This window comes from Mustela putorius, unplaced genomic scaffold, assembly GCF_011764305.1.
Source record: "Mustela putorius furo isolate JIRA1106 unplaced genomic scaffold, ASM1176430v1.1 tig00000870_pilon_pilon_pilon, whole genome shotgun sequence".
NCBI classification, from domain to species: Eukaryota; Metazoa; Chordata; class Mammalia; order Carnivora; family Mustelidae; genus Mustela; species Mustela putorius.
In genome coordinates this window covers 977,870-997,735 of record NW_025421503.1, presented here as the reverse complement: position 1 = coordinate 997,735, position 19,866 = coordinate 977,870, and the positions used below count along the sequence as shown (strand labels likewise).

The 19,866-nt window shown below is 37.2% G+C and overlaps 1 protein-coding gene across 2 annotated transcripts in view; it reads right to left on the bottom strand.

Annotated features, from left to right (window-relative positions):
- CYLC1 (cylicin 1) overlaps positions 1–15,882 on the bottom strand; it is a 101,995-nt gene extending 86,113 nt beyond the window's left edge. The window contains exon 1 of one of the 2 annotated variants that reach the window (XM_004776040.2): positions 15,842–15,882. In XM_004776040.2, coding sequence (XP_004776097.1) covers positions 15,842–15,873 — 32 coding nt within the window. In that variant the 5' untranslated portion in view covers positions 15,874–15,882. Of the gene's footprint in view, positions 1–14,447; positions 14,560–15,841 lie in introns of those variants that run through there. The other variant, XM_004776041.3, reaches the window with a different exon arrangement.
- Between the last annotated feature and the right edge of the window lie 3,984 nt (positions 15,883–19,866).

Here is a 19,866-nt window from a genome sequence, read left to right as displayed (position 1 = left end):
GCGACAGAACAAATCAATAAAAGAAGAGAGAAGAACCACATGGTCTTCTCAATTGATGCAGAAAAAGCACTTGACAAAATACAGCATCTATTCCTCATAAAAACTCTTCAAAGTATAAGGATAAAGGGAACATTCCTCAACTTCATAAAATCTATCTATAAAAAACCCACAATGGGGAAAAGCTGATAGCTTTCCCTTTGGGATCAGGAACAGGACAAGGATGCCCACTCTCACCACTGTTGTTCAACATAGTACTAGAAATCTTAGCAACAGCAATCAGACAACAGAAAGCAATAAAAAGCATTCAAATTGGTAAAGAAGAATTCAATCTCTCTTTCTTCGCAGATGACATGGTATTTTAATGGAAAACCCAGAGACTCCACCCCCACACTACTAAAACTCATACTGCAATTCAGTAATGTGGCAGGATACAGAATTAATGTACACAAATCAGTTGCTTTCTTATGCATTAATAATGAAAATACAGAAAGGGGAATTAGATAATCAATTCCATTTACTATAGCACCAAAAACCATAAGATACCTGGGAATAAGCCTAACCAAAGAGGTAAAGAATCTGTACTTGAGGAACTACAAAACACTCATGAAAGAAATTGAGGAAAACACACACAAAAAGGAAGCACATTCCATGTTCATCATTCAGAAGAATAAACATTGTGAAAATGTCGGGCACCTGGGTGGCTCAGTGGGTTAAGCCTCTGCCTTCGGCTCAGGTCATGATCCCAGGGTCCTGGGATCGAGCCCCACATCGGGCTTTCTGCTCTGCGGGTAGCCTGCTTCCTCCTCTTTCTCTGCCTGCCTCTCTGCCTACTTGTGATCTCTGTCAGATAAATAAAGAAAAAATCTTAAAAAAAAAAAAGAAAACATTGTGAAAATGTCTATATTGCCCAGAGCAATCGACACTTTCAATGCCATCCTGATCAAAATTACACTGGCATTTTTTCAAATTTTTGGATCAAACAATCTTAAAATTTGTATGGAACCAGAAGAGACCCTGAATTGCTAAGGAAATGTTGAAAAAGAGAAACAAAAGAGAGGGCATCACATTTCCTGATTTCAAGCTTTACTACAAAGCTGTGATCACCAAGAGAGCATGGTGCTGGTACAAAAGCAGACACATAGACCAGTGGAACAGAGTAGAGAGTCCAGATATGGACCTACAACTCCATGGTCAAATAATATTCAGCAAAGCAGGAAGAAATATACCATAGAGAAGATAAAAACAGTCTCTTCAATAACTGCTGCTGGAAAAATGGGGCAGCTATGTATAGAAGAATGAAACGTGACCATTCTATTACACCATACACAAAGATAACCTCAAAATGGATAAAAGACCTCAACATCAGGCAGGAATCTCAAAATCCTAGAGGAGAACATAGGCAGTAACCTCTTTGACACCTGCCTCAGCAACTTCTTTCAAGATGCATCTCCAGGGGCGCCTGGGTGGCTCAGTGGTTTAAGCCTCTGCCTTTGGCTTGGGTCATGATCTAGGGGTCCTGGGATCGAGCCCCACATCGGGCTCTCTGCTCGGCAGGGATCCTGCTTCCCCCTCTCACTCTGCCTGCCTCTCTGCCTACTTGTGATATCTCTCTGTCTATCAAATAAATAAATAAAAATCTTAAAGAAAAATGATGCATCTCCAAAGACAAAGGGAACAAAAGTGAAAATCAACTTTTGGGACTTCATCAAGATCAAAAGCTTCTGCACAGCAAAGGAAACAATCAACAAAACAAAGAGGCAACCCACAGAATGGGAGAAGTTATTCACAAATGACACTATAGACAAAGGCTTGATATCCAAGACCTATAAAGAACTCAACACCCAAAAAACAGATAATTGCATCAAAAAATGGACAGAAAGCATGAACAGACACTTCTCCAAAGAAGACATACAAATGACTAACACCCGTTGGATCAATGAAGAAATGAAAACAGACATAAAAAATAACTTTGACACAAATGGAAATGGAAACATACCAAAACTTACAGGATGTTCCAAAAGCAGTTCTAAGAATCAAATTTAACACAATAAATAATTACATTAATAAAAAAAAGAATGATCTAAGACAAACAATCTAATGACATCTCAAGGAACTAGAAAAAGAATGAACTATATTCCAAGTTAGATTAAAGGAAATATAAAGACTAGAGCAGAAATAAATTAAAGAATAGGAAAACAATGGAAAATATCAATAAAACTAAGAACTTAGTTGTTGAAAAGATAAAATTAACAAAACTTTAGCTAGACTAACTGCAAAAACAAGGAAGTTTCAAATAAATTATATTATTAATGAAATAGGAGCTATTCCAACTGATACCACAGAAATATAAAGGGGCATAACAAGGCTACTATGAACAAGTGTATGCCAACAATTTAAAAATATGGAAGTGCCTAAATTTTTAGAAACACAGAACCCATAAAGAGTGAATCTTTAAAAAAAAAAAAGAAAGAAAGAAAATAGAGAAAATTTAAATTGACACATAGTAAGAACAAAGACTAGAGCAATAAAAAAAACTCCCATCAAAGAAATGCCCAGTAACAAATGATTCCCCTGATGAATTGTGCCAAACATTTATTTTTTAAAATATTTTATTTATTTATCTGAGAGAGAGTGAGAGTGGGAGAGCACAAAGCAAGGGGAGCAGCAGAGGGAGCAGCAAAGGGAGAGGCAAAGGGAGAGGCAGAAGCAGGTTCCCAGCTGAGCAAGGATCATGACCTTAGCCAAAGGCAGGTGCTTAACCAACTGAACCACCTGTTGTTCCTATACCAAATATTTAAATAATTAATCCAACCCTTCTGAAACATTTCAAAAATCCAGAGGTGACAACATTACTGATGCAAGAGCAGAAGGCCAACTGAGGACAGAGCACAAGCTGATACCAGGCAAACTTCCCCTACTACCACCCCAGGGGGATATGTGTGACTTTACTCTAGGAAGTTCTCAACTGCCTTAATGTTAATGCCTTGCTAGAGGGAAAAACAACCTTAATTTGAGAATGTCAAGGCCTCCAGTATCTCACAGGACCTCTTTAGCATATGAAAGTTTCTTTGAAAAGCTCCCTTTTTTAGAGCACCTGACTGTCTCAGTCAGTCAGAGCACCTGACTCTTGACCTTGGGGTTGTGAGTTCAAGCCCCAACTGGATGTAGAGATTACTTAAAAAGTAAAAACTCTTAAAAAAAAGAAAGTAATGAAAAGCTCCCTTTTTCATTACTTCCACTAACCCTATAGTATATAATCAATTGCTCTTCACAACCCCATTGAAGCTCTTTCTGCCCAAGAGTCCTATCCCCTTTCTTTAATAAAACCACTGTTTTGCACAAAAGATATCTCAAGAATTCTTTCTTGATCCTTAGCTCCAGACCTCACTCCACCAAACGTCACCTACATTCTAAAAATATATCAATTATCACTTTGTGAGACAAGCATTACCCTGATATCAAAGGCATATAAAGAGAGTAAATATAAAGAAATTGCAGGCCAATACCTCTGATGAATATGCATACAAAAATTCTCAAGAAAATATTAACAAATTGAATTTAACAGCATATTAAAATGATTATACACCATGAAGAAGTGGGATTCATCTTTGGGATGTAAAGACATTAAATAAACCCAAATTAGTACATACAACAAACAAAATAAATAGAATGAAAGAAAAATCATATAATCTAAATAGATGCAGAAAAATGCATTTAACAAAATACAATATTCTTTCATATAAAAACTCTCAACAAATTTGTTATTAAGAAAATGTAGCCCAATGTAGTATAAGTTATATATAACAAACCCATATCTTAAATCATGCATAATGTTGAAATATTACAAGCTTTCTCCATAATCAGAAATAAAACAAGTGTGCTCAGTCTTGCTGTCCCTATTCAAAATAGTACTGGAAGTCCTAGCTAGAGCAACTAGTCTAAAAATAAATAAAAAACAACCAAATCAAGGAATAAAGTTATTTGTTTGTGGATATATGGTTTTATAGAAAGCAAAATCTTAGTGACTCCATAAAACACTGTTGGAGCTAATCAACAGATTTAGTATAGATGCAGGATTCAAATCAACTTACAGAAGTCTGTTGTATTTCTATGCACAAAAAAATAAAAGAAAAAAGAATGTATGATATATAATGAAAAGAATCTAGGAGAAGGAGAGGAGAAATAGCAGCATAGTAGGAAGATCCAAAGGTCATCTCCTCCCAGGAACACTACTAAAATAACTATCAGATCTTCCAAAATACCTCAGAAATCAACCTGAAGACTGACATAATAAACTCCACAACTATAGGAAGAGAAGAAGCCACATTTAAGAAAAGAGGAAGTGCAGAGATGTGGTTTAAGGGAGAAAGGGATCATGGTTGCCACAGAAGGGAAGGAGCTGTGGTCACAGAGAAAGATGAGAGAGAGAGAGAGAGAGGAGCATGGAAGGGGAAGCACAAGGAAAATGGATCCCCAAAGCAATGATTGGTTTGAAAAATGAGAGGGGCTCAATTTTCTGAATTCTTACAAGTGTAAAACATTCATATCATAGGATCCTCAGGAGAAGCACAGAGAGAAAAGAAGGCAGAAAATTTATTTGAACAAATTATAACTGAAAACTTTCTTAATCTTTGGAAGGAAATAGTCATCCAGATACAGGATGCACAGAGAACTCCCATCAGAATCAACAAAAGGAGGCCAACACCAAGATATATTGAAATTAACTTTGCAAAATATAGTGATAGAGATGGTGCCTGAGAAGCTCAGATGGTTAAGCATCTGCCTTCAGCTTGGGTCGTGATCTCAGGGTCCTGGGATCAAGTCCCACATTGGGTTCCTTGCTCCTCTGGAAGCCTGCTCCTCCCTCTGCCTCTCTCTTTCCATCTTCCATGAATAAATAAAATATTTTTTAAGAAAATATAGTGAAAAGAAAAATCATAAAACAGCAAGACAAAAAAAGTCCTTATTTTACAAGAGAAGACACATTAAGTTAGCTGGAGATTTCTCAACAGAGATTTTGTAAGTCATAAGGGATTGGCATGATACATTCAAATTGCTGAATGGGGAAAATCTGGAACCAAGTATAAATAACAAGTCTATTATTCAGAATATAAAGAATTTCCCAGACAAACAAGAACTAAAGAATTTTGTGATACTAAACCAGTACTGAAAGAAATAGTAAAGGGGACTTTTATTTTTTTAATTTTTTTTTTATTTTTTATAAACATATATTTTTATCCCCAGGGGTACAGGTCTGTGAATCACCAGGCTTACACACTTCACAGCACTCACCAAAGCGCATACCCTCCCCAATGTCTATAATCCCACCCCCTTCTCCCAAACCCCCTCCCCCCAGCAACCCTCAGTTTGTTTTGTGAGATTAAGAGTCACTTATGGTTTGTCTCCCTCCCAATCCCATCTTATTTCATTTATTATTCAAAGATGAAAAGTGACAAAGACAAGAATAAATCACAGAAAATACCCAGAAACAATGACAAAGCAAATAATTCAAGTGCACTAAATACATATCTATCAATAATGACTTTGAAAAAGAAAAAAAATGACTTTGAATGCAAATGGACTTATACTCCAATTCAAGGAAATAGGGTGTCAGAATGGATGAACAAAACCCATTTATAGTCTGCCTACAGCTGACTCATGTTAGACTTAAAGGCACCTTCGCATTGAAAGGGAGGGAATGGTGAAACATTTATCATGCAAATGGATATCAAAATAAAGCCAGAGTAGCAATACTTATATCACCAAAACTAGATGTTAAAATAAAGACTGCAACAAGTGATAAAGAAGGTCAGTATATCATAATAAAGAGGACAATCCAACAAGAAGATATAACAATTGTAAATGTGTACCCAACATGAGAGCACCCAAATATATAAAACAACTAATAACTAATGTAAGGAAACTAATTGATAATAATACAGTAATAGTAGAGGATTTTAACACCTCACTTACATCAACAGACAGATCATGTAAACAGAAAATCAACAACAAATAATGGCTTTGAATAACAGTGGACCAGATGGAGTTCACAGATATAATCACAACATTTCAAATATATGGAGGATAAACAACATGCTACTAAATTATGAATGGGTCAGCCAGGAAGTCATAGAAAAAGTTAAAAAAATACATGGGGACAAATGAAAATGAAAACATGACATTCCAAACGTTTGGAATGCAGCAAACATGGTTTTGGAAAGGATATGGTTTACCCCAAGCAACAAGAAATTTCTCAAATAAAAAAAAAAAAACAACTAACCTTACACCTAAGGGTGGTAAAAAAGAACAAAGAGTAATGTCAGCAGAATGAAGTAAATGATGAATATTAAAGAAATAAATATCATAGAAACTAAATATAAATAAACAAATTATACACACACATACACACACATATCAATTAAACCAGAAGAAGCTTCTTTGAAAACAATGAATAAAATTGTTATAACTCTAGACAGACTTTTCAAAAACAGAAAGAAGCTAAATAAATAAAGTCAGGGGGGCCTGGGTGGCTCAGTGGGTTAAAGCTTCTGCTTTTGGCTTAGGTTATGATCTCAGGGAGGGATCAAGCCCCACATCAGGCTCTCTGCCCAGTGGGGAGCCTGCTTCCTCCTCTCTCTCTGCCTGCCTCTCTGCCTACTTGTGATCTCTGTCTGTCAAATAAATAAATGAAATCTTTAAATAAATAAATAAATAAAATCACAAAGAAAAGAGAAACAACAACCAACACACAGAAATACAAAAATTATAATGGAATATTATGAAAAACTATGCAAACAAATTGGAAAACCTGGAAGAAATGGATAAATGGGTAGAAACATATAACCTACCAAAACTGAAAACAGGAAGAAAAAGAAAACTTGCAAAGACCAATAAGCAGCAAAAAATTAGTTCAGGAATCAAAAACTCCAAACATACAAAAATTTCAGAACCATGTGACTTCTATATGCAAATTTTACCAATCATTTAAAGAAGAGTTAATACTTATTATTTTCAAACTATTCCAAAAAGTAGAAAAGGAAGAAAAACTTCCAAATTTATTTTATGAAGCCAGCATTACACTGCTACAAAAACCTGAGAAAGACCTTTGAAAAAGAGAACTACACACCAACATCTCTGAGGGACACAGATGCAAAAAATTCTCAATAAAATACTAGGAACACTACATTAAAAACAAGTGATGTACTGTATAGTGAATAACATAACATAGTAAAAAAAAATAAAATACTAAGAAAACAAATCCAACATTGCATTTTAAAAATCACTTACCATGATCAAGAGGGATTTATTCACTGGTTGTCAGTTTGTTTCAATATTTTCATTTTTTTAAAGATTTTATTTATTTATTTGACAGAGAGAGATCACAAGTAGGCAGAGTGGCAGGCAGAGAGAGAGGGGAAGCAGGCTCCCTGCTGAGTAGAGAGCCAGATGCCGGGCTCAATCCCAGGACCCTGAGATCATGACCAGAGTGGAAGACAGAGGCTTAACCCACTGAGCCACCCAGGCACCCCTGTTTCAATATTTACAAATCAATCAATGTTATAAACCACATTAATTGGTGTCTGTGTGGTGGAGTCAGTTAAGCATCTCACTCTTAATTTCAACTCAGGTCATGATCTCAGTGTCGTGAAACTGAGCCCAGTGTTGGGCCCTGTGCTATGTGTGCAGAGTATGCTTGAGATTCACTCTCTCTCCTCCCCCCGTGCCCCTATACTCCTCCTCTCTTTGCCCTCTCTTTAAAAAAACACACATCAATATAAGAAAGGATAAAAACCATATTACCTTTTCAATAGATGCTGAATAAAATTCCAAAAAATGTAACACTGTTTCAGAACAAAAGTCTCCAACAAAGTAGTTTTAGAGGGAACATACCTCTCATAATAATGGCCATTTATGAAAAACCCACAGCTAATATCATCCTTAATGGGGATAAACTGAGAGCTTTACCTCTATGGTCAAGAATAAGACAGGGATATCCACTCTCACAACTGTATCTGAACAAAGTAATGAAAGTCCTAATTATAGCAATTAGACAACAAAAAGAAACACAAGGCATCCAAATTAGCAAGGAAGTAAAAGTTTCATAATTTGCAGATGACATGATACTCTATATAGAAAACCCAAAGGACTCCATCAAAAACTTGCTAGGAATCATACACAAATTCAGTACAATCAGAAGATAAAGATCACCATACAGAAATCTGCAGCATTTCTATATACCAAAAATGAAGCAGCAGAACATTAAATTAAGGAATAAATCCCACTTGCAAATGCACCAAAAATGATAAGATACTTAGGAATAAACCTAACCAAAGAGATGGAAGTACTGTACTTTTGAAACTATAAAACACTGGTCAAAGAAATTGAAGACAACACAAAGGATTGGAAAGATATTCTTTGCTCGTGGATGGGAAGAACCAATGTTCTTAAAATATCTCTAATACCCAGAACAATCTATAGGTTTAATGCAATTCCTATCAAAATACCAACAGCATTTTTCACCGAACTACAAAAAACAACCATAAAATTTGTATAGAAACGCAACTGACCCTGAATAGCCAAATGATATTGAAAACAAAAAGCAAAGCTGGAGGCATCAAAGTTCCAGATTTCAAATTATATCACAAAGCTGTAGTTATCAATGAAGTATGGTACTGCCACAAAAATACACACATAGATCAATAGCATGGAAGAGAAAACCCAAATAAACCCACAACTATAGGGACAATTACCCCTCAACAAAGCAAGAAAGAATATCCAATGGGAAAAAGACATTCCCTTCAAACAAGTGTTGGGTAAACAGGACAGCAACATGCAAAGGAATGAAACTGCACCACTTTCTTACACCATACACAAAAATAAATTCAAAATGGATAAAAGATTTAAATATGAGACTTGAAACCATCAAAATCCTGGAGGAGAACAAAATCAGTAACCTGTTTGGCATCAACCATAGTAACTTCTTACTAGATATGTCTCCTGAGGGAAGCGAAACTAAAGCAAAAATAAAGTGCTGGGACTTCAGCAAACTTAAAAGCTTCTGCACAGCAAAATAAATAATCAACAAAACTAAAACACAGCTATGGGATGGGAGAAAATAGTTGAAAATTATGTATTGTTTTTTAAAATTCAAATTAAACTTAGTTAACATATACTGTATTATTAGTTTCAGAAGTAGAATTTAGTGATTCATCAGTTGCATAAAACACCCAGTGCTCATTATATCAAGTGCCCTCCTTAATGCCCATCACCAAGTTGCCCCATCCTTCCACCCACCTCCCCTCCAGTGACCCTCAATTCACTTACTATAGTTAAGAGTTTCTTATGGATATCTGACACAGTATTGGTATTGAAAATATATAAAGAACTTATAAAACTTAACACTTCAAAAATGAATAATCTAATTAAAAAATGGGCAGAATACTTGAATAGACATTTTACTAAGGAAGACATACACGTGGTCAAAAGACACCTGAAAAGATGTCAAGATCACTTATCATCAGGGAAATACAAATCAAAACTCTAATGAGATATAACCTCACACCTATCAGAATGGTTTAAATCAGCAACACAAGAAACAAGTTTGACAAAGTTGTGGAGAAAGGAGAACACTCTTACATTGTTGGTGGGAATTCAAACTGGTGCTGCCCCTATGAAAAACACCATGGAGTTTCCTCAAAAGTTAAAAGTAGAACTACCCTATGATCTAGCAATTGCACTACTAGGTATTTACCCAAAGAATGGAGAAATACTAATTCAAAGGGATGGATGTACCCCTATGTTCATAGCAGCATTTTGTACAATGGCTAAATTATGAAAGCAGTGTAAGTGACTATCAATATATGAATGAATAAAAAAATTTCATATATAGTGGAATCTTATTCAGCCATAAAAAAGCATGACTATTTCCATTGTTATGATGTAGTTGGAACTAGAGAATATTATGTTAAGCAAAATACGTCAGTCAGAGAAAGACAAATACTATATGATTTTACTCATATGTGGAATTTAAGAAATAAAACAAATGAGCAAAGGAAAAAAAGAAAGGTGAACCAAGAAACATACTCTTAATTATAGACAAAAAATAATGGTTACCAGAGCAGAGGTGGGCAAGAAGGATTAAATAGGTGATAGGGATTAAGAAGGGCAGTTCTTGGGATGTAAGTGTTGAACCAGTAAATTTTATACCTGAAATTTATATATTATATTATATTATATTATATTATATATTAACTAACTGGAATTTAAGTAAAAATTTAAAAAAAAGAAAAGTAAACAATCTAATTGAGAATACTTAAAAACCATAAAATTCTTACAATCCAAAGAAGTTAATATTTGTACATTAAAAAATTTCAGTTATTGATGAAAGAAAATGAAGACACAAGTAACTGGAAAGATAACCCAAGTTCAGGGTTGAGTAGAATAATACTATTAAAGTGCCAATATTACCAAACCCTTCTATAGATTAAATGCACTCCTGATCAAAATTCCAATAGAATTTTTCCACAGAAATAGAACTAACAATCCTAAAATTCGTATGGATGCACAAAAGACTATGAATAGCCAAAAGAGTCTTGAGAAAGAGGGATAATGCTGGAGCTATTACTTCCTGATTGCAAACTAGAATACAAAGGTATAGTAATTAAAACAGTATGGTATTGGAATAAAAACAGTAACATAGACCTATGGAATGTAATGAAGAGCAGAGAAATAAATCCATGCACTTGTAATCAACTAATCTTTTATGAGGGCACAAATGGATCATCTCTTCAATAAACAGTTCTGGGAAAAGTGGATATCCATATACAAAGGAATAAAAGTGGAACCCCATCTCACACAAATCACAAAAATTAACCTGAAATGGGTTAAAAACTTAAACATAAGAATTGAAACTTTTCAACTCATAGAAGAAAACATAGGAAGAAAGATCTTTGATATGCTCTTGACATTATTATTTTTTGGATATGCCACCAAAAGTTAAGGCAACAAAAGCAAATATAAATATGTAGGACTATATAAAGCTTAGCTTCTGCACAGCAAATGAACAATTGATAATATTGAAAAGCAGCATGTTGAAAGGAAGAAAATATTTGCAAACCAATTATCTGATAAGGGCTTAATATCCATAATATTTAGGTGACTGACACAACTCAATATTAAAATAGTAAATTGATTAAAAAATAGACAAATTACCTGAATAGACCTTTTTTAAAGAAGGCATAAATGGTCAACAGGTATATAAAGAGATGCACCAAATGTATACGCAACCCCCCCAAAAAAACATAAATAAAATGAAACTACAACACATTGAAAGCTTCTGCACATCAAAAGGAAAAAGAATCATTGAAATAAAAAGGCAGCATATGGAATGGGACAGAATATTTGGAAACTGTCTATAAGAGGTTAATACACAAAATATATGAGGAATTCTTAACAACTCAATAGAAAAATTAATAAAGTAATCTGAGTTTTAAAATATATAGAGAGAAAGAAAAAAAAAAGTGGCAAACCATAAAATCTCTTAACTGTAGGGAACAAACTGAGGATTTCTGGAGTGGAGATGGGCAGCATTAGTTAAATGGGTGATGGGTATTAAGGAGGGCACTTGTGATGAGTACTGGGTGTTTTATGTAAGTGACAAATCACTAAATTCTACACCTGAAACTAGTATTGTACAGTATGTTAACTAACTGGCATTTAAATAAAAACCTGAAACTAAACTAAAATGTGCTGAGAAACTTAATAGACATTTTCCCAAGGGAGAGATACAAATGGCCAACAGGTACATGAGGAGATGCTCAGCAAACTTTAATTATCAAGGTAGTCCATATCAAAACTAGAATGAGATGTCACTTCACACCTGTTAAAGTGGCTCTTATCAAAAAAGGGAAGAACCACGTGGTGGTGAGGTCATGAAGAGAAGGGAAACTTTGAACACTCTAGACACAAAGGGAAATTGGTACAGACATTATGGACAATAGGATGAAGTTCTTCAATAATTAAAAATAGAACTGCCATATGATACAGCAACCCCACTTCTAGGTATATATTGAAAGAAATCAAACCACTTTATCAAAGATATAGATAGATGATAGATGATAGATAGATTATAGATGATAGATAGATAATAGATAGATGGTAGAAAGAAAGATAGGTAGATATATAGATAGAGTTCAGCCATGAGAAAAAAGGAAGTCCTATCATTTATGACAAAAGAGATGGATCTTGAAGGTATTATTTTATGTAAAATAAATTAGACAGAAATACAATAATGTATGATCTCATTCATATGTGAATTGTAAAGAAGCTGAATTCCTAGAAACTGTACAGTGGTGATTGCCTGGGGCTTGCGGGTAGGAGAAATGCAGAGATGTTCAAAGTGTACAAACTTCCAGTTATAAGATGAATATATAGTAGGGATCTAATGCATAGTGCAGTGACCATAGTTAACAATGCTTTATTATATACTTGAAATTTGATAAAAGAGTAGACCTCAAATGTTCTCACCACCACAACAAAAAAAATTTTAAAAAGTAATTACATGTTGTGATGGAGGTGTTAACTAAACTTAGCATGGTCATAATTTTGCAATGCATCAGAGTAGCAAATCATCACATTGTACACCTCAAACATACACAATTCTATGTCAATTATGTTTCAATAAAGCTATAGAAGAAAGATAAAGAATGAGGATACAGAAGATAACTTAATTATAAGAGTCATATCCTTAAGTAGCGAAGAACATCCAATGCCTAGTGCTGTGTGTTGAATTGTGTCACCCATAAAGATATATTCAAGTCCTATCATTTGGTACCTGTGAAATTGACCTTATTTGGAAACAGGGTCTTTGCAGATGTAATGTAGTTTAGATGAGGTCATAATGGATTAGGGTGGGCTCCCACACAATGACTAGTGTTCTTATGAGAAGAAAGAAATTTGGATACAGACACACACAATCAGGGAGAGTGTGCCATGTAGTGGTGGAGACAGAGAATGGGGTATCTACAATCCAGAGAATGCTAATGATTACCAGAAACTGCCAGAAGCCAGGAGAATCATGGGACAGATTCTTAGATCCTTAATAAGTACCCATACTGCTACCATCTTGATTTTGGACTTTCATCTCCCAGAAATCTGAGACAATAAATGTCTAATGTTTTAAGCTAGCAAGTTTATGGTAATTTGTTTCAGTAGCCACAGGAAACTAATACATCTTAAGTTATACTTAGATGTGAGCAAGAGGAGGGTATCTACTCCACTAGGAGGAAGGAAGGAAAAAAGTTTTTTAAAGATACATATAGACTAGGATATTTAGCTGTGGCAATCGTGAAAATGTCCCCTATTTGTCTCTATTAGCCAAAGTAGGTTGGAAAATCTGTTGTAAATTTAAGAGAAAAAATGTAAGAAATAGTCATCTTAAAAGAGAGATTTGAATAGATGAGAGAAGTTTAATAACATTGCTGGGTATCATTAATGGTCTACTTGCAGTATGACATTATAAATTAAATTGAAGCCAACTGTCATGGCTACATGGTTTTCCTCAACCATATTCAGCTTGCAAAGGTACTACTGAGGAGTAATAGGGGAGTTGGATTTATCTAAAATTAGGGATTTTTAAAAATTTAATTTCTTTATTTGATAGAGATCACAAGTAGGCAGAAAGGCAGGCAGAGAGAGAGAGAGAGAGAGAGAGAGAGAGAAGCCGACTCCCCAATGAGCAGAGAGCCCAATGTGGGGCTCGATCCCAGGTCCCTGAGATCATGACCTGAGCCAAAGGCAGAGGCCCAGCCCACTGAGCCAACCAGGTGCCTCTAAAATTAGGGTTTTGGCAAAGAAATGTTAAAAGGAGAGTGAGTAAAGGGGATTGAAGGTGTATGCAGGAATTTATTTCTACCAGTTCACCATGAGCCTCTAAGAACCTAAGATAGCTAAGGATCTATAAAGGGTAAGAACGTAAGTAAAGACATGGGGAAAGGACTGATCAACAATATCTTGAAGGCAATAAAATCAATTGTAGGTCTTATAGGGGTAGAAGAATTGTTGGATTCTTCAACAAAGTTGAAAAAGTGTGGATATTAGAGGTACCTGAAGCAGTGGTTGGAAAATGAAATGTTTGAATTTAAAAATTTGAAGGGATATGAATAAGAGTGGGCCACTGAAATTAGATGGAAGGCAAGATAGTTTCAGAAAGTAAAGTCAAGTAATTGAGATGTTAGGATATAAGAATGATTATCTACATCTTAAAATCACTAGGGAAAGGCAGTGGGCCAGATAGAAAATCATCACAAAATAAAGGGAATGACCTGGGAGTTACTAGATAAATATAACAAGGAAAAGTCACAGATATCATCATGAGATTCAAAACTGGCTATTTTTAGGGAGTAAGGATATATAATGAGTTGGAAATGCCACTGAGAACACAAACGTACATTTACTGCACCTCTGGGTCCAGTGGTAGGAAGGGATGTAGAAAGGAAAACATCTACTCAAGAGGGCCTCAGGAAATGCAGTGTATTTGAGAAACAGCCAAGTTTCAGAGAGCAAGAAAGTGTGGAAATATTCAGATATGAAGCAGAGGAGGATACAGAAGATTTTGCTGATGACAGTTTGTTTTAGACATAATGCCCAATGGTGATGTAATCCTGAAGCCTTTATGATGTAAGAGGAAAGTGGAGATGGAGGCAGCATCAAACTAGAAATATATTTCTAAAAGCACTAGGAGCTCAATTTCAATTTCTAGATTAAGTGATTCTTTTCCTTTCTTTCACAGTGTATTGAAATTTGTGATTTTAAAAGTAACACATACTCATTGAAAAACATTGAAACATCACAAAAATGTATCATTTAAAAAGGAAATATCCCTTTAGGGGTTGTTTTGGTGGTTTTTTTCCATTTATTTTGTTTTGTTTTTGTTTTTAGAATTTTAATTTATGAGTTAAAGATTTTCTAAGTTTTCTTTTCATAAATAAGGTTGTACCACTTTTCATATATGTATTGGCCATTCACATTTTTTTTCTATAAAATACCTGTTTATAACTTTCAACTGTTTTTATGTCATCTAAAGTATATCTTTATTACTGATTTTTATCTGCTTTTTCTATCAGATTGAAATTTCCATTTATTTTAGATAAAAAATGGTTGAGTATGATAATCTCTTCTGTTCAACTTAATACACATGGCTATTAGCTGGTGGCTCCAAATCAATATGGTCTATATTATCCTCATTTTTGTATTATTTCAGCAATATTCTTTCAGAGGAGATCAGCTTTTAAAGACCAACATTGAAAGACTGTGGCCACTAAAGCCTGCAGAAATACTATTGTTTAGTTACATATTAATAATATTCATCATCCACTTAATGACTCCTTTTGAAAGTCAACTCACTATACTTTATTTTATTGGAAATGATACTAAGCCTTCCTTTTTATCAGAGCAAAGGAATGGTCTAATTTCCCTTTTACATAAAATTAAGTATATCAAAGCTGTATAATAAAGTCTTAACTACATTTTATCCAGCTTTCCATTTTAAATGTCTTCATACACAGTAATTACTTCCCTTCTTCTTAAAATAGGATGTGATTATAAACACATACACACACAATGGTTAAGACCATGGAAGTATTTCATGAAAAAGCCTGAAGTAGCTAAATCTCAATTCAAAACACCCAAGATATTGTTGAAAATTTCATACTTCTGTTTAAAATTTTAATCTACAAATAAAATTTCCATGAAAGAAACATTATTTACATTTAAAAATATAAGTATGTTGCTAAGTTGAGCATATTAGTCATTAAAAATACTGAAAAAGTATTAAAGTACTTACAATCTTGGAAGAGACATTTCCCCTGCATACATGTTGCCAGGACTTTAGCATTGTAATTTCAGTGGTAAAGTTGAGTGATGACATCATAAAGACAGTGGAAATAACAGGAAGTTGAAGGTAAAAGACAGAGTAACTATCCTTTACAGTGTATAGAAGCTTCTGATACCATTTTTAAATTGCACTATTTTACAGTTTGAACTGAGAGAATCAGTCTTTTTTTTTTCATTTTTTCATTGATTGAATCTATTTGATTGTTTAATAAATATCTAATTATTTGATATCAGACTATTTCAATACTAGTTTTGAACATACATATGTGTAGATGTGTGCAAAAAGGGGCTATATGGACTGAAAGGAAAATAAAAGAATATAAACATTCCTCTATAAAGAGCAGCTTTAATCCTGTACATTTCCTTCACATTCAGACTTCTCCCCCTAAAAATATATATGTTCACAATAACCACTTCTCTTCCCCTCCTGTAGTCGAGATAGCAGGACATTTGCCAGAACCACAGGGAACAATCTCTACCTATGGTATTAGAACAATGTGCCCTACCCCACAAACTCCGCTGTAAGGGCCTGCCCCTTCCAGAGGAACTTACTTGTAAACCCCCGGATATAGGGGCAGGCCAGGCTGGATGGAGACATCCAATCAGTGAGGCGTGCATATATTTACTGAGGTGAGTTGAAATCCCATTGGCCACCTGTGTGTGGGCCGGGCTCAACCACCTCTATAAAGGTTAGTTTGTGAGGCTGGGCAGGTAGGAGTAGGAGGAGTAGTAGGAGTAATTAGAGCCATCAGAGCCGTTAGAGCCGTCAGAGCTGTGAGAGCCATTAGTTGGGAGAGTCCTTAGGATAGCCATCAGGATAGCCACGGTAGTGACAGTTGTTGGGAACCGCGCCGCCCCTACCGCCCGGGAGCGACCCAGCTGCCAGCTGCGGCCTCGCCAAGTGGCGTCATTCCAGGGAGCAGCTTCATTCCCGGAGTGGATTCCTCAACATGAGGCCTCCTTGGTGAGTGGCCTAGTCAGGAGCAGCATCGTCTGGGGAGAGGCTGTTATGCCCAAATTCCAAGCCTCCCACCCCCCAAATACTACCATTAGAGTCCAGAGTCAAAGCAAAACAGCAAGGGTCATTTATTACGAGTTCTAACCCGGACTTCCGCGCACTCGTTGCTGGTGACACTAAGAGGCTCTTAGACACTAAGAGCTCAGGATCACAACACCTTTTATACACTATTTTGGGGGAGGCAGGGACTTAGCATACATCATAGTATCTTGTAACAAATCGCTACATACCCCGGGAAAATAAAAAAGCAACTCTATAATATGACTGGCGTGCTACAGAGCAGGAAAAGGGCTGGAAACAGATTATTGGTTAGGTCAAAGGGCTGTCATTCTTCAAACTGCTGAGTTGGCACTGCTAGGGTATGTGTCACGTCAGGATTGATCGGGGTCTTCCTGTCAAGCCACGGGGTGCCAGATGGTTGTTATCTCTTGGCCCAGAGCCGGATGGGGGGCCAGGGAGCAGCCATTCTGTCACGTTCAATTCTGGGCAGGGGATGTGTGGTTACAGAGTGTCTATAGAAAGTCTGCTGGTATTTTTCCATCTCCTCGTGGGGTAGCAAGCGAAGATACAGAAGCAGAAATAGTGGTTAGGTGTATAGTGGTCATAATTTTATTCCCTAAGCATCTCAAGGCCTCGTGTGGAGCAGCCCCATCAGGGAACAGCCTCATCCAGAGTGGCCATGTTGGGAGTGGCCTTGTTGGGGTCATCGTCATTGCCTCTCATTCCTTTGATCATGGACCCTAACAACCTTTTCATAATAGATGGCTCTTACCAGTCAGTTTGGTTTCTGATGCTTGGAACGAAATAAAGCTTTGCTTGACTTTCACTTTGCGTCAGTCTCGTTCCTTTGATCATGGACCCTAACATTGGAGGGGGCACCTGGATCAAACTATGAGAACTGAGCCAATATCAGAATTTCTGGGAAAAGCCTCTGAAGGTATTGGGATTGTGTCTGTCTGTCTGGTTGCGGAGCTCCAGGGTATAGCCCACCGGGGAGAAACTGGATGCGGCCATGATCCCCAGGGCTGGAGAGATGTGGGGATGCCCCATCCCTCTGCTGGTAGATCGAGAGGGGGTTCAAGTTACCCTGGGCGGTTGGGGGGGTTCAAGTTCCCCTAGATGGTTGGGGGGTTCGAGTCCCCCTAGATGGTTGGGGGGTTCGAGTTCCCCTGGGCTGTCAGGGGCTTTGAGTCCCCCTGGGCGGTTGGGGAGTTCAAGTCCCCCTAAACAGTTGAGGGGTTCGAATCTCCGTAGGCAGTCGGGGAATAAAGAAAGCTCCCACCAGTGGCAGGTTCTGGGTAAGAATCGGTGGGCCTGCAGTTGTCTTTGCCTGTTTTTTTTGTTGTCTGTTGTGTGGTTTGTTGTGTTTGCAGGGGACACAGAAAGTCCCCAACAGCAGCAGGCTCTGGATGGGAATCGCTGGGTCTGCTGTTGTCTTTGCCTTGTTTTTTTGTTGTCTATTGTGCTATTTGTTGTATTTGGAGAAATGGGACAAACGGGGAGTAAGGGACCTGTGACACCCCTAGGTCTTGTTCCTGAACATTTCAAGGATTTTCAAGGTAAAGCCACTCAGTCAGGTGACAAGGTTTACCCGGGAAAACTAGAAACACTCTGCCAATTAGAGTGGCCCACTTTCTCCACAGGGTGGCCCCTGGAAGGAATGTTTGCCTTGACTCAGATCTATTCTACCCTGAGTGAGGTCTTTGATCTACATCGAGACCAAATACCGTACATTGTGGCCTGGCGATATCTGATAGAAGAGCTGCCCTGGTTCATGGTTCAAGTCCCACCTTCCCCCTGCTAACGAAACCATCTCTCTCCCTCTAAGGCAGGTCAGAGCACCAAAACAAGAACAGACACATGAGGGGAAACCAGGAAAGAAGACTGTTCTACCTCCATCGGATATGGAGGATGTGGAATCCCCCCCCCCTTATATTTGTCCTCTAAATCTGACTCTCGGTCCTGAAATGCCTTTGCCAGTCCACCTCATACACGGTTGGGGTCCACCTATTGGACCACCAAGCAGAGAGACCACCCTGATCCTTCCCCTTTCCTCTATCCCCCTCTGCCTCTCTTTACCTCACCGGTACTGTTGGCGCCAATGCTGCCTCTTCGTGAGGTTGCTCTACCAGACAGGAGAGGGTGGCCCCACCTAAGCTATATCCCTTTCTCTTCTTCTGACATCTATAACTGGAAGACCCAACACAAATCCTTTTCTGTCCACCCTCAGGATTTAATTAGCTTCTTGGAGACTGTCTTTCTTACTCATTAACTTACCTGGGTGGATATTCAACAGCTCCTTATGGCTCTCTTTAACGGGGAAGAGCGGGATCGCATCATGTGAGAAACCCATAAGGTGATAAGCGAGCGACTTGGCAGGGACCTCGATCCCCACCGAATGGAGGACTACTGCCCAAGGGAACCCCCCGACTGGGATCCAAACTCTGATGAAGGTAAGGAGAGCTTATGTTTCTACCGCCAGGCTCTACTGGGAGGCCTCCGTGCAGCTGCAAGGAGACCCATAAATTTATCTAAAATTAGTGCAGTGACTCAAGGTAAGAATGAGTCTTCAGGAGCTTTCCTAGAAAGGCGAATTGAAGCCTATAAAATGTATAGCCCCATCGACCCTGAGGCACCCAAAAATCAGAGGGCAATGAATCTTGCATTTGTCAGTCAGTCAGCCCCAGATATAAGGAGGAAACCAGAAAATTGAAGGATTTGAAGGGAAGAATCTGACTGAGTTAGTGGGAATAGCAAAAAAGGTGTTTAACAACTGGGATGTGCAAGAAGATGAAAAACAGACAAAAAAACTGGTTAAGGTTTTGGCATTACATGAGGCAGGGAGGAGACGGGTAGGGGATAGTAAATGGAAGGAAAAGCCTAAGCACAGAGAAGGCAGGCGGGAAGACTTAGATTCAGATCAGTGCACTTACTGTAAGGAAAAAGGACATTGGGCG